At 46.5% G+C, this 15,145-nt stretch overlaps 1 protein-coding gene across 5 annotated transcripts in view; it reads right to left on the bottom strand.

Annotated features, from left to right (window-relative positions):
* Window positions 1-15,145, bottom strand: part of BEGAIN (brain enriched guanylate kinase associated) — a 182,105-nt gene that overhangs the window by 63,980 nt on the left and 102,980 nt on the right. For 3 of the 5 annotated variants that reach the window (XM_033139700.1, XM_033139663.1, XM_033139672.1), the window contains 3 exons: window positions 14,468-14,557; window positions 6,499-6,660; window positions 1,997-2,063 (listed from right to left, as the gene is read on the bottom strand). In XM_033139700.1, coding sequence (XP_032995591.1) covers window positions 1,997-2,063; window positions 6,499-6,660; window positions 14,468-14,557 — 319 coding nt within the window. The remainder of the gene's footprint in view (window positions 1-1,996; window positions 2,064-6,498; window positions 6,661-14,467; window positions 14,558-15,145) is intronic. The other 2 variants (XM_033139690.1, XM_033139681.1) reach the window with 1 other exon arrangement.

Below are 15,145 nucleotides of genomic sequence, written 5' to 3'. Positions count from 1 at the left end.
GGCCAGGGACGATGGGTATTATTGTTGCAAGCACTTGGAGGGCAACGGGTAGAGATGGGGAAGGGAAACCTGATCCTGTTCACATTGAAAGGCCCACCTATGTCAGTCACACTTACTGAAACAATATATGAACCGAAACACAGCCAATCCTTCAAAGTTCACACTTCCGCTAATTTTGGAACTGGGCAAAAGTGTCAAGCCACCTGAGGTTCAGTTTGTTTCAAGATAGATATTGCGAGAGATGGAGGACCATGTGGATTGATTCGGGAGTTTCGATGTCTCTAGGTGTGCTGGATTGATTTTGCATAATATGTCTGTTGTGATCCATTCCTGTGATGGTTCTAGGCCAAAGGACCCCCACCCCCAAAGAATAAAATAAAATAATAAAATAAAATAGCAGGTTGCAGCAATGGCAAAAATGTTGAGTTGGATGTTAGATGTACAGATTGAATGACTCTTCCCTCCCCACTCAGTACCCCTGCAGAATTCCCAAAGCTTATTCTTCATTAAATTTATAGCCAGAGCCTGAAAGCAGGGGCGTCGTAGGGTGGGGGCGGTGGGGGCGGCCCGCCCCTGGTGCCGCCCCTAGGCGGGTGTGTGCAGTGCTGCTGCTCCCGGGGTGACGGAGGGAGCGGCGGCGCGTCCCACCACTCCCATGCGCCGCCGCTCCCTCCGTCACCCCGGGAGCAGCAGCGCTGCACGGACGAGGCTCCCGAAGTGGCGGCCCGGCATACCCCAGGGGCGGGGGCGTCGCTGCGCGCGCGTGCGTCATGACGCACACGCAGTGATGCCCCTCCCCCAGGGATGCCGGGCCGCCGCTTTCCGGAGCCTCGGTGGGCTGCAAAGAGCCCCGAAGCCGCAGCCTGGCAGCCCTTTGCGCTATGGCTGCGGCTTCGGGGCTCTTTGTAGCCCGCCGATGCCCCCAAGCCCCCGCCCGGCATACCCCAGGGGGCGGGGCGTCGCCACGCGCGCGTGCGTCATGACGCACACGCAGCGATGCCCCGCCCCCGGGGATGCCGGGCCGCCGCTTTCCGGAGCCTCGGTCGGCTGCAAAGAGCCCCGAAGCCGCAGCCTGGCAGCCCTTTGCGCTATGGCTGCGGCTTCGGGGCTCTTTGTAGCCCGCTGATGCTCCCAAGCCCCCGCCCGGCATACCCCAGGGGCGGGGGCGTCGCTGCGCGCGCGTGCGTCATGACACACACGCAGCGATGCCCCGCCCCCGGGGATGCCGGGCCGCCGCTTTCCGGAGCCTCGGTGGGCGGCAAAGAGCCCCGAAGCCGCAGCCTGGCAGCCCTTTGCGCTATGGCTGCGGCTTCGGGGCTCTTTGTAGCCCGCTGATGCTCCCAAGCCCCCGCCCGGCATACCCCAGGGGCGGGGGCGTCGCTGCGCGCGCGTGCGTCATGACGCACACGCAGCGATGCCCCGCCCCCGGGATGCCGGGCCGTCGCCGCGCGTGTGTGCGTCATGACGTCATGACGCACGCACGCGCCACGATGCCCCGCCCCCCCAGGGGTGCCCCTTGGCTTCCCGCCCCGGGCAGCCGAGGGGCTAGGAACGCCCCTGCCTGAAAGGAAGGATGTTGTTCTGTTGACCAAGTAAGGCCTAGCCAAGGTTATACACCCCCTTTCAGCTTGAGAAAGGCTCAATGATATAAGAAGACAAGCCAATGGCCCACAGAACAAACGCAGTCAATAATATATGAAGTCAGACCATCTTTGCCACCGCCATCTCTGCTATCCCTAAAATGAAACCCAGGTCATTTCTTCTTTGCTGGCTCTTTCCCTTCCCTGAACACTTGAATGCCAAGGCTGCAGTCCAACACCTGGACCACAACTCTCACTGCAGGCTATCCATTCCTGCCCTACAGTGATACAGTTAGGATCACACTGTCAAAGCCAAAATGCAAGTTTCCTCAGTGCCAGCTCTCTGTCAATATGTTATGCGCTTGAAGAATCATAAAGATATATAGAATAGTAATATAACAATCCCCTGTACTTACCATCCTGTACAATTTGTCTTCTAGGTCTTGATTAATTCTTTGTAAGGCTAGGTAATTGTTTTGTATCCTAAAACAAAGATGAAATAATATAGTTAACATACCTCTGCACATTCAGCGACACACTGTTTAACGTCAATTTTTGCATAAGAGATTGCAACTTACTTTCCCCACTAACAGTTCTTAGCTTATTTGATCCTTGCTTTCTGCCGCTTAGCAAAGCCTTTTCGATTAAAAAGGTAAAGGTAAAGGGGACCCCTGACCATTAGGCCCAGTTGCGGATGACTCTGGGGTTGCGGCGCTCATCTCGCTTTATTGGCCGAGGGAGCCGGCGTACAGTTTCCGGGTCATGTGGCCAGCATGACTAAGCCGCTTCTGGCGAACCAGAGCAGCGCACGGAAACGCCGTTTACCTTCCCGCCAGAGCGGTACCTATTTATCTACTTGCACTCTGACGTGCTTTCGAACTGCTAGGTTGGCAGGAGCAGGGACTGAGCAATGGGAGCTCACCCCGTCGCGGGGATTCGAACCACTGACCTTCTGATCGGCACGCCCTAGGCTCAGTGGTTTTACCCACATCGCCACCCGCGCTTTTTGATTAACAGAAAGCTAAGATTTGCAGACTTCAAAATCCCACCCAGTCTTTGAGAGAACTGATTTGTAACAAGGTGCTTTGAGGTTTCAGTCCTGGCTCTTGAGGCAGGGCCACAGCTCAGTGGTAGAGCACCCACTTTGCCTGCAGCCTTGGTTCAATCCCTGGCCTCTCCAGGCAGGGCTGGGAACATTCTCTGTCTGAAACCATGGAGACCAGATGCCAGACAGTGTAGAAAATACTAAGCTAGACAGACCAATTGTCTGACTTAGTAAAAGGCTGCTTCCTATGATTATGAGTCTATTTACACATAAATCATTCTGGAGGTTCTTTTGGGGGGTAAAATGCAGGTGCCATTTCTAATATATTGATAAACTTGCCATGGTGCCAACGCAAAACGGCTTACCATTTTTTAAAAATAGGTATACATCTAATATGTTTTCAGTTTACCCCTCTCATGCCAATGCAGAGACTGATGCAGAGCTAGTCCTGCCATTAGGCAAAATGAGGCCGCAGCTAATTATTAGTTATTTGATTAATTGGTATTGTACTTTTACTTCCAGGGAGCAGGAGAGAGTATTGTGGGATTTTCTGCTTCAGGTGCCACAATAATTTGGCTTGGTTTTACTACTATGCACTCTTATTTTGGGGTGTGTGCCTGTGTGGTATTTACTGCTTTGCTTCAGGCCCTGAGTGAATGTGTGCCATGTAGATGCTGGGAAACAGGCACATTGGTAAATGGGAGAGCCAGCTGGGGTATACTTAGGCTAGTTAGCACCTCTCAGCCCAACCTACCACATAGGCTTCTTGTTGGGGTTAAAGGAAGTGAGAGAACTGTGTATTATGCCGAGAGCTCCTTGGAGCAAAGGAGAGATAAAAAATGGACTCCATAATATTTCAACCATCGGAGAGCTTGGATTGTGTGTAGCTCCCTGCTGAGTATATAAACCCAGATTTGCTTTTTTTTAATGAAGTGTCCCTGAGGAAACAAAAGACAGGTTGAAACACACTGATAGTAGTGTCCTGGTGCTCTGGCATTGGCAAAACCCACCTTTTTGAAGCATTTACCGTATTTTTCGCTCCATAAGACACACCTGAACATAAGACACACCTAGTTTTTAGAGGAGGAAAGGGGGAAAGCCCTGTTTTTTTTTTGAGGATAAGCTGAAAGTGGTGTAGCTTTTTTTGCAAAGGGAAAAGCCCTGTATTTTTGAGGATAAGCTCAAAGTGGTGCAGCTTTTTTGCAAAGGGAAAAGGCCTGCTTTTTTGAGGATCAGCTGAAAGTGGTGCAGCTTCTTTTTCAAAGAGGAAAAGCCCCGTTTTTATGGGGTCCCACTTACAGTTCTGCAGCTTCTAGCCATTTCTACAGTTTCCAGACAGATAATCTAATCAGCCAGTCACATGTCGCCGGGGAAACAAACAGCCTCCCTCTGCATTCAACAATGGAGGCCTGGGCAAGGGGGCGGGGCTGGAAAGGGAGCTGGGACTCTTATCTCTCTCCCGATCTCTTGCTGATCAGCTGCTGAGCAGGGTCCTTTCAACACCCCCTTCTCTCTTTGTAAAAAAAAGGAGCACAATCTGCTTTTGGCCCCTAGGAAATTCGGCTCCAGGGACCATGCACTCGCTCCGTAAGACACACAGACATTTCCCCTTACTTTTTAGGAGGGAAAAAGTGCATCTTTTGTGAAAAATACGGTAGCTTCGCCAAGTCAAAATTGTGTGCGGGGACCATTTCTGAGAACAGTTTCAGCCCTCTTCAAAAACCTGGCCCCTTTTTGTGGTGAGGTAACAATGTTTTCAGCATAGCTCCATGCTGACAACCTTTCAGAAAGAGGATTGCCCAGTTGGCAATTACGAGAGGAAAACATCTTTCCAACATATTTCAAAGAAATCGTCCTAATGGAATACATTTGGATTAAATGTGCAGTATTTTGAATGCTACAAGATGGGATCCACAACCAAAGCCTAGACCCAGCCTTCCACTGAAAAGATGTAGCACGGCAAATCTTATGATCAGTTCCCATTGCTCATCACTGTGAAGTTCATTTTCTAGTAACATGGCAAAAATGGCCTCTTAGCAGACAGCAGGGGATTGTAAGATATGTCCTCTCTTGATGTACTGAGCCCCCAAAGGAGTCTTATTGAGGCGATGCAGAACTCAGGTGGAAGCATAAGAAATGTTGCCCATGGTGAAGTTATTGTGAGGGAAAGGAAACTTTTGCAAGTAGTGAAATCCCTGGAAAGCCCACGTGAGACAGGGTTGGTGCTTGGTCTTTGCTCAGAACTGAGTTTTGACTTCAGAGTTTCACTTCTATTCTGATCCTGAAGCAAAAAATAAACAAATCAAAATCAGCCACACCCTCTGCTAGAGATCCGCGAGGGAATTCTATCCTTGCAAATCCTTCCTACTGATCAGATCTGCGCCTCCCAGATGAATGTGCAGATCAGAACATAGCTAGCCACATTGGAATTTTCCACTTCCACAAATGTTGCAATGCAGTTCTAAATGCAGCAATACATTTCAAGGCAAGATTATGTTACAAAAATGTGTAATTGGGTATTATTATTATTTTGTTAGGATCTCTTTTAAATTGCCGATTTAAAAACAGAAACGAAACAGAATGAACAAATGCAAAAGTGACATGGGCCAGAAAGAGATGGATCTGTCCATCTTATCCACTTTTGAAAATGGACAGAAGATCTGCCAAGGAAGATGGAAACCATCTGGGCAAAAGAGGCCTTGCTGCAGGGTCTTCTTGCTTGCTGAGCTGTAGAATGTCCACCCGTGGGCTGTATATTTAGCACATTTCCTTCCAGAATTCCACACGTCTTCTACTATTTTACTGCTCACTTTTTTGGTGTTCTATTGGATTATTCTAAACTTGTTTTCCTGCCTACCTGTATTCATTTGACTGTTAACTGCTTTTAAACTATTGGGGAAAGGTAGAATAAAAAAGATTGTGAATGGATGAATAACTGAAAGGGTTTAGCCACAGAACCTTTCCCACCACTGGTCTTGAGCATCATTCACAACCTCTGAAAACATTAATGATGGTAGTTACTAATGATTTGGAGACTCAAGGTATGATTATGGGGACCCTCATAATAAGCCACTCTTGATGGGACAGAATATGCCTCATGGAGGCTGTTTTTCTTCCTGTCTTGGTAAATGTTGGTACTTACTGGTCAATGAGCAAAATTAAAGTGTGATATTTATTGGTGTGTCTTAAAATGAGCCAGTAGGGCTGAAGTGCTCTGTTAAGTAACTTGAGAATCAGCCCCATGAAGTTAGGTAAAGGTAAAGGTTACCACTGACCATTAGGTCCAGTCGCTGATGACTCTGGGGTTGCACACTCATCTCACTCTATAGGTCAAGGGAGCCAGTGTTTGTCTGCAGACAGCTTCCAGGTCATGTGGCCAGCGTGACTAAGCCACTTCTGGCTAACGAGAGCAGCGCACGGAAATGCTGTTTACCTTCCCGCCAGGGCGGTACCTATTTATCTACTTGTACTTGATGTGCTTTGAACTGCTAGGTGGGCAGGAGCTGGGACCGAACAGTGGGAGCTCACTCCATCGCGGGGATTCGAACCGCCAACCTTCTGATCGGCAAGCCCTAGGCTCTGTGCTTTAGACCACAGTGCCACCCGCATCCCATGAACTTAGATGGGGCTTATTTTTGAGCAGACACATATACGATTGTGCTGCTAATCTAAAAAATGGGCCATGATGAAGGTCCAAAAGAGGATTAAGTACGATCATTTACTGAAGGAAGTTGCTTAGAAATTTGCCAGTTAATGTTAGCATTTCCTGATGGCCTCCTCCAGCATTTCCAGCAGATGTCAACATTTCCCAAATTACCTAAAGTGAAATATGACGTTTCTTTTGCGGAAATGTCAGTGAATTCAACAACTAACCGTCTCAGCTTTTCAGTCACTTTTTCAAGTTCTTCCTGAGCACGTCTGAGTTCTACTTCAAGATATTGGCGTGTAGAATCAAATTCTGTTTCAAGCATTTCCAGTTTGTGGGTTGTGTAGGAGAGACGCTTGCGAAGTTCTCCCTTCTGTTCCTGCAACGTGCTGGAAAGACAAAAGATTTGCATCTGATTAACAGCTTGACGGAGGTCCTAGTGACAGAAGTGGTCACAGTCTTCGTAAATTATACTACTTTAATGTAATATAATGAATCATAGTACTTAATTGTTCACATTCAGCACTGCTGTCATTATAGCTGTCCTGTGGATCAAGATTACAGGCTTGCTGCTATATGACATTTGGAAAATGTAAATCACCGCCAACGTTTGTTTTTGGAATTTGCTCAGGAACATATAAGACTGACTTACTTATCCCAAGTCAGAATGTTGGCCTATCCAGCTCAGAACAGTCTATTTTGGATTAGCGGTGGCTCTCCATTGTGTCAGGCACAATTATTTATCAATTTATCCATTTGTTTATTTATTCAATTCACCCCCCCCCACCGCTTCCTCCAAAGGGAGCCCAAGATGGAAAACCCACAAGAAGTAAAACAACCAAAACATTTAAAAACAATTCCTGTACATACGCAGATCGGTAAAGATCTTCATTTTAAAAGTATTTTTGAAAGATAAAGGTCTTCAGTAGGAATCAAAATGACAACAGAGACTTTTCCCAGTCTGGTTACTTGATAGGAAATGCCAGCGCATGGATCTGGGATGTTTTTCACAGAAAACGCAAGAGGCTGGACAAAACTGAAACCTACTTTTCATGGAAAGAGATTGTCCATAAATGGGAAGCTCTATGATGAAATGGAGACTCCCACCAATGGAAAGGGGGAGGGGAGCTGATTTTTACTGATTCTCCCTTCCCACTGTGCTAACCTAGGCCCAGAGAACCACCAACTTCAGCAAACTTTAGTGAACAGCAGCCATGAAGGACTAAAATGAATGAAAAGGATGGGGGGGAATCCTAGGTCCCTTTGTGCAGGCTGCTTTTTGCTAGCTCTCAGTTACAGTCAGATGAGACACTGGACTGGCTTCTTGAGTGATAAGTATGTGTATGATAATTATTACCTGCACATCGCCCTAAGGTCTCAGGGCAGGTTACAACAATTGAAACACAACATTAATATTAAAACACAACGTTATCAACAGTTTCAGACAACTTAAAATTACAGAGATAAGGTGGGTCGGTCCATGAAATATGCCTCGAAAGTGTCAAAAGCCAGGGTAAAGAATTCATGAAAAGCTTTCTAAGGAAGGTGTTCCCTGGTCCTGAATGGGATAGCTGTGCCCCTGGAGGACCAGGTGCGCAGCCTGGGAGTCATTTTGGACTCACAGCTGTCCATGGAGGCGTAGGTTAATTCTGTGTCCAGGGCAGCAGTCTACCAGCTCCATCTGGTACGCAGGCTGAGACCCTACCTGCCTGCGGACTGTCTCGCCAGAGTGGTACATGCTCTGGTTATCTCCCGCTTGGACTACTGCAGTGCGCTCTACATGGGTCTACCTTTGAAGGTGACCCGGAAACTGCAATTAATCCAGAATGCGGCAGCTAGACTGGTGACTGGGGGTGGCCGCCGGGACCACATAACACCGGTCCTGAGAGATCTACATTGGCTCTCAGTACGTTTCCGAGCACAATTCAAAGTGTTGGTGCTGACCTTTAAAGCCCTAAACGGCCTCGGTCCTGTATACCTGAAGGAGCGTCTCCACCCCCATCGTTCAGCCCGGACACTGAGATCCAGCGCCAAGGGCCTTCTGGTGGTTCCCTCACTGCGAGAAGCAAAGCTACAGGGAACCAGGCAGAGGGCCTTCTCGGTAGTGGCGCCCGTCCTGTGGAGCGCCCTCCCATCAGAGGTCAAAGAGATAAGCAACTACCTGACATTTAGAAAATACCTGAAGGCAGCCCTGTTTAGGGAAGTTTTTAATCTGTGATATTTTAATGCATTTTAACATTTGTTGTAAGCTGCCCACGGTGGCTGGGGAAGTCCAGCCAGATGGGCGGGGGTATAAATAAATAAATAAATAAATAAATAAATAAATAAAATAATACTAATAATAATTAGAATGCACCTCTGTGGGAAGTGTGTTCCACAACTTAGGAGCTGCCACAGGGAAGTTGAGCCACCCTTCCTGAGCTTCTGATGGCTCCCTCCACTGATCTTAGCTCTCAATAGGATGTGTAGGGAAGGAGAAGGGTCTTTCAGGTATTTGGGAACTGAGTAATACTGGGCTTTAAACACTAATGTGAGTGCCTTGAATTGAGCCTGGAAATGAGCTGGCAACCAGTAAAGCCCTAAATGGCCTCGGCCCAGTATACCTGAAGGAGCGTCTCCACCCCCATCGTTCAATTCGGACACTGAGGTCCAGCTCTGAGGGCCTTCTGGTGGTTCCCTCACTGCGAGAAGCGAAGTTACAGGGAACCAGGCAGAGGGCCTTCTCGGTAGTGGCGCCCGCCCTGTGGAATGCCCTCCCATCAGATGTCAAGGAAATAAACAACTATCTGAAGTTTAGGAGACATCTGAAGGCAGCACTACTTAATGTTTTAATGTATTTTTTTAATTTTTTTGTTGGAAGCCGCCCAGAGTGGCTGGGGAAACCCAGCCAGATGGGTGGGGCATAAAATATTATTATTATTATTATTATTATTATTATTATTATTATGCTAATAATGCACCATCACATTTTATTTTCCCTAACATATGCATTGAAACATACGTTTTGCAATGGTAGATTTTTGTAGACCTCTCTTGGCTGAAGAATGGCCCTGCAAAATTCGGAGAACTGCAGATTTTGAAGGATGGCTGCGTTTCAGATCACACATATCGTTTCAAAAGGAGTGAATTAGGTGAGATCTGAGATCCGGTGGTCTGAGTCAGTATAAGGCACCTTCCTGTGTTCCTATAACAGGCAATGGGCAAAACGGTTCTCGTTTCTTTGAGCAAAAAAAGGGACAGCATTTAGCTAAGGCTGCTAAGTTTTCAGCCAGCTCCCATAGCTGGGATTTTAATAGCAGCTTCTCCTGGAAACATTTGGAGGTGAAAATGCTTATCTCTGTGCCCATTTCTGATTGGGGCAGACTTCCACCAGGGTCGGCTTCCTGCATGTATAATTTGGCAGCAAGTCATAACTAATGAGAATAGCAGTTCGACCTCCTGGCTCCCTCAACTGCAGGGGCTATTTAAGACACAAGAGCAGGTCAGGGTGAGGTCTTCCACCCCGCTGCCCCCTGGCCAGCTGGCTATGCTACGGCCAGTTTGCGTCTAATAGATAATTTGGTTAAGTAAAGCTGAGATAAAATGAAGTCAAGTACATATATAAGAATACACAGAACTATTGTTGGCCTGTATTCGCATTCGTGCTTTTACATTTATGGATTTCTTTGCTGTTCTCTCTCTCTCTCTTTTTAAAGAGCTTCAGTAAATGCATTTCAAATGCATATCTGAAGAAGCGTGCATTCACACAAAAGCTCATACCAAGGACAAACTTAGTTGCTCTCTAAGGTGCTATTGGAAGATTTTTTAAATTTTTTTTATTTTGTTTTGCATTTCAAAAACAATCTTAAAATTAATAGCAAATGGAGCACAGTGAAAAGATTCCTCCTGTCTAAATCCTGAAAAGAATGCATAGCAACACAGAGATGATGATCAAGGGTTGGCTTTCTGGAGGTAATGTTCCTCTTGAGCATAGAGGAGCTAAAGCTTGGTCTCCACCCACTTCACAAGAGACTTCTAAGAACCTAGGTGCTAAGAAGAGCATGCTGAATCAGGTCAATGGCCCATCTAGTCCAGCATCCTGTTCTCGCAGATGCCTATGGGAAACGCAAAAGCAGGACCTGAGCGCAAGAGCACTCTCCCATCTTGTGGCTTCCAGCAACTTGTATTTCAGAAGCAACTGTGGAGGCAGAGGCATGGCCATCTTGGCTAGTAGCCATCGATAGCCTTGTCCTCCAGGAATTTGTCCAGTCCTCTGTTATGTATTCATTGGTCAGCATTTGCCAGAGCTTGAGTGTTCTGATTTGATACATGATATCCAATCACAGAACATTTCAGGATTTGGGCCACTGCCATTGGCCCTTAAACTCTTGAGTTATGATTCGCAGCTTGGGAGTTTAGACAGCCAATCACGTTGAGAGTGGGAGTGGCCCAGGCCTTCAGAAATGTATATGAGCAGTTGCTTTGCCCCTGTTGTCCAGTTCTGTTAGTACTTGCTGTTATCACGGTGTCTTGCTTCGTGGGAACACACCTACACTTCAAGAACCATCCCAGCTTGTGGCCACCATTGCATCCTGTGGGAGTGACTTCCTTTTATCTGACCTAAATCTTCCAATATTCAGCTTCACGGTATGTCCACAAATTCTAGTGTTACAAGAGAGGGAGAAAAGCCCCTCTCCAGCCACAGTTTTGATGCCATGCATAACTTTGTGTTCTATCATGTCCCTTCTTGCTCTCAAACTTTCCTCACTCGATCCCCTTGGCTTCCCTTTTCTGAACCTAAAAATACTTCCCATAGACATTACGTTGGCCACTGAGAACAAGATTCTGGGCTAGGTGGCCTTGTGTGCCTTCATGGAGTCATGTTCCCCCAGCAATAAAACATTGTGAGAGGAAAGCCTGCAGCGCTACAGGCTTCTAAACAGAGAGAACACCATTGCTAACCTGACCTGGAGTCTTCATAATGCATTGCTAGTTTTTATTAACAAGATATCTGGTTTTGCTGAAGAGACAGTTCTGAGGGTTATATATCTGGGGGAGGTGAAGCTGCATGCTGGAGGAAGATAAATTACTCTGCTCAGACCAAGACATACAGGGGAGTTGCTGCCAAATTCAACAGTGACTAAGGAAATCTAAAGAAGGCTGGACACGTAAGGAAGCTGGGATTGTCAAACATCAGCCTTCTTGGCCTCTGTAGTGTGCATTTCACTTCAAATTATACTAGATGATGCAGGCTGCTTAATTCTGGTAATCTGACAGGAAAAGGAAGAGTGTGGCATCATCATCAAACTTAGTTGGTCTCTAAGGTGCTACTGGAATGAATTTTTTATTTTTTATTTTGTTTTATCATCATCACCATCACCATCATCATCACTCTTATTTGGATTTCTTACTCGTCCTTCACCATAAGGTCCCAGGATGGGTAACAACAATACAATATTACACCCAAATTATTCCCTTCCTCAGTAACTCCTTAACCTTTTTTGCCCCGTTGGAGTATTGTATTTCCGAAAGACCCATTTCAGTACATAAAGCCAGAAATTCTCTTTCTCGGTGAAATGCTCAGGTGCCTTTGATGTCCCCTTGCTCCCACCAAAAATAAAACTTTTGTATGTCCATGTCTGAGCCTAAGAAGGACAATGACAATAAAACACAACGTTAAAATCAGTTAAAGCATTTTGCATTCAGAAGAATAAGGCATATATCTTGCCATAGACATACAAAAGTAAGGCGCCATCATGCTCTGCGGTTGTGAGTTGCAGGGGTAAGGTAGGGGGGTGGGTGGGTCAAGCAGTGCAAGAATAGGCAAGGGGTGCCTGTGGTGTAAAGGGAGGTGGGCTTGGTTGAATATGGGGGAAGGGCAAAGGGTGGTAACAGTCACACACACACACACACACACACAGAGAGAGAGAGAGAGAGAGAGAGAGAGAGAGAGAGAGAGAAGGGTATAGATGTGCCTTCTCAGAATATGACGAGAGCTACCGTATTTTTCGCTCCATAAGACGCACTTTTTTCCTCCTAAAAAGTAAGGGGAAATATCTGTGCATCTTACGGAGCGAATGGTGGTCCCTGGAGCTGAATTGCCTAGGGGCCGAAAGAGGATCATGCTTTTTATTTTACAAAGAGAAAAGGGGGTGTTGAAAGGACCCCCTCAGCAGCTGATCAGCAAGAGATAGGGAGAGAGATAAGATTCCCCGGCTCCCTTTCAGCCCCGCCCTCGTGCCCAGGCCTCCATTGTTGAATGTGCCGCAGAGGGAGGTTGTTTGTTTCCTCAGCGACATGTGACTGGCTGATTAGATTATCTGTCTGGAAACTGTAGAAAAGGCCCCCTTTCCTTTAGAAGCTGCAGAAATGTGAGTTGAACCCCATAAAAACGGGGCTTTTCCTCTTTGCTTTTCCCCCTTTGCAAAAGGAGCTTTGCTTTCCCCCCTTTGCAAAAAAAGCTGCAAAACTTTTAGCTGATCCTCAAAAAAACAACAACAGGGCTTTTAGAGGAGGAAAATCAGAAAAATATTTTTTTTCTTGTTTCCTCCTCTAAAAACGAGGTGCGCCCTATGGTCCGGTGCACCCTATGGAGCGCAAAATACGGTATACAGTGAAGGAGTGCATGTTTAACTTTCCTCCATCCCATTTTCTGATTCTGAATTGTACCTCTAAAGCTTTTACCAGAAAACGAAAACTAGATAGATAGATAGATAGATAGATAAGATAGATAGATAGATACATGTTACATGGCCATAGCTTTCAACACTGATGACGAGCACCAGAAACAGGGAGTGTGTCATCATCCACCTCACCTGCCTAAGGAAATGAATTATTGCATAAGCTCCCTGAGAATGGAATCCTAGAAGGAACCAAGGAGCTATTCTGTTGCTACTTTTTCCACACGGGAGAACCGAATTTCTGGGAGGTAAACACCTTTTAGAAAAGCAGCAAACAAGTAAAAAGAATAAAGCAAGCTATCCAACCAACCAACCTCTGGCTATGAAGGGATGGCTTGAGTCCAACATCAGTGATACTGAGAAGTGCTTATCTTCAATGCTACAGTTGCTAACTGACCAGGTGGGCTGGGCTGGGGTTGGGGTTGGGGGAAGACTGCTCCCACACTTTTAATAACTTCTCAGAGAATCTGATTCCTTTTCCAGAGAGACAAATACCAAGAGTGGTTTAACAATCAATCCCTTTCCCCAGGAAACTCTGCGAGTTATTATTTATTATGACATACAAGGAGAAGGGGACGACAGAGGATGAGATAGTTGGACCGTGTTCTCAAAGCGACTAGCATGAGTTTGGCCAAACTGTGGGAGGCAGTGGAGGATAGGGGTGCCTGGCATGCTCTGGTCCATGGGGTCTCGTAGAGTCGGACACGACTGAATGACTGAACAACAAAATTACCTTTATATCCCTTCCTTCCTCTGTGGGACTTGAGGTGCTATACATACTGTCCCTCCTTCCCATTTTATTCTCACGACAACCCTGTGAGGTAGGTTAGGCTGAGAGGCAGTGACAGATCCAAGGTCATCCACTGAGCTTCACAGCTGAGCAGGGAGTTGACCCCTGGTCTCCCAGGTCACAGCCCAGCACTCTAACCACTAGGCCACACTGGCTGTCCCACAGAATTGTAACTCTGTGAAGGAAATGGGGGTTTCTCTGGGCACCCAGAATTCTCTGAGGGAAGCCATGACTAAAGTACTACCAAAGTGCTTTAAATGTATGGTGTGAATGGGACCATAATCTCAATACTGCCCAGGTTGGAAGCTTGGAGGAAGACAAAGCTAGAATGAGCTGGCTTTGGCTCCATCTACTGCTAGGCCTCCTGCTTCCAGCATCCTACTAGTCTCATTGAGCACCAGCCACTTCTGCAAGAGCAACCCAAACATGGAGCTGGTGCTGCCCCATTGTGACCTCACAGATTAACGAAGTTGCACACTTTTTTTTTCTACGAAGCAACGTTCTTGCCAGCACATTATCATGCACTGGTATTAATTATACTGCAAAGTGCTGCCATGAAATCTGTGGTGCATGCAATCAAATGGAGCTGCTGTCGGGTCCCTAATTTCCAAAACGCTGCATCTTTTATCTGAGCGGCTGGCAAATGGCTGGCAGGGGAAGAGAGGAGTTAAAAAAAATAAAAATAAAGCAACAGCAGAAAGTTATAAAAGAAAACATCAACTTGACAAAACATCACTGTTTAATTACCTGTCCCAGAGGGTAGGTGAAGATTTTGCGAGCCTGCCCTGGAGAATTCTAGGTTGCCATAGGCAGGTTGGCACCCAGGAATTTCGTACCCTGCAGTATGAATAGAGGACAAACCATGGCTAGGAAATGGGTCAAAACAGACATCTGCATGGTCACCTAGCTAAAAGCCCTGCTATAAGCAGGCAGCAAGCGGACGGGATCCATATATTTTGATATATAGGTACATAGGATTTGCTGGTATGTCTTGGATTAGGGATGGGTGAATCTATCCATTTGGGTTTCTCCCAGTTTCTCATTCTTCTTAACTTAAGTTCAGTTCTCCACATTTCCTCATCATTTTGCGAAGTTTTATTTTTTTAGAAGTCCTCATGAAAATTCATCAGCATTTTAATGCTGAATTTCTCCCGATATGCTCATTTTTGTATGCAGTTTTGCCTCATGCACACTTTTTTTTGCAAAGCAATGCATTTCTCTCTCTCTCTCTCTCTCTCTCTCTCTCTCTCTCTCTCTCTCTCTCTCTCTGTGTGTGTGTGTGTGTATGCATTTTTCTGCACACTTTACCCTAGTGCACGCAGTTTCAGATACATCACTTGGAGAACTGCATTGAAAAATTCAGACATGCGAATTCTGAAGGCTGGCTATGCTTTTGCTCACAAATTGCATCAGATAGTGCAAATT

The sequence above is a fragment of the Lacerta agilis genome, chromosome 1, assembly GCF_009819535.1.
Source record: "Lacerta agilis isolate rLacAgi1 chromosome 1, rLacAgi1.pri, whole genome shotgun sequence".
Taxonomy (NCBI): domain Eukaryota; kingdom Metazoa; phylum Chordata; class Lepidosauria; order Squamata; family Lacertidae; genus Lacerta; species Lacerta agilis.
The sequence above is the reverse complement of the archived record's forward strand: the minus strand, read 5'-3'. Positions and strand labels throughout refer to the sequence as shown.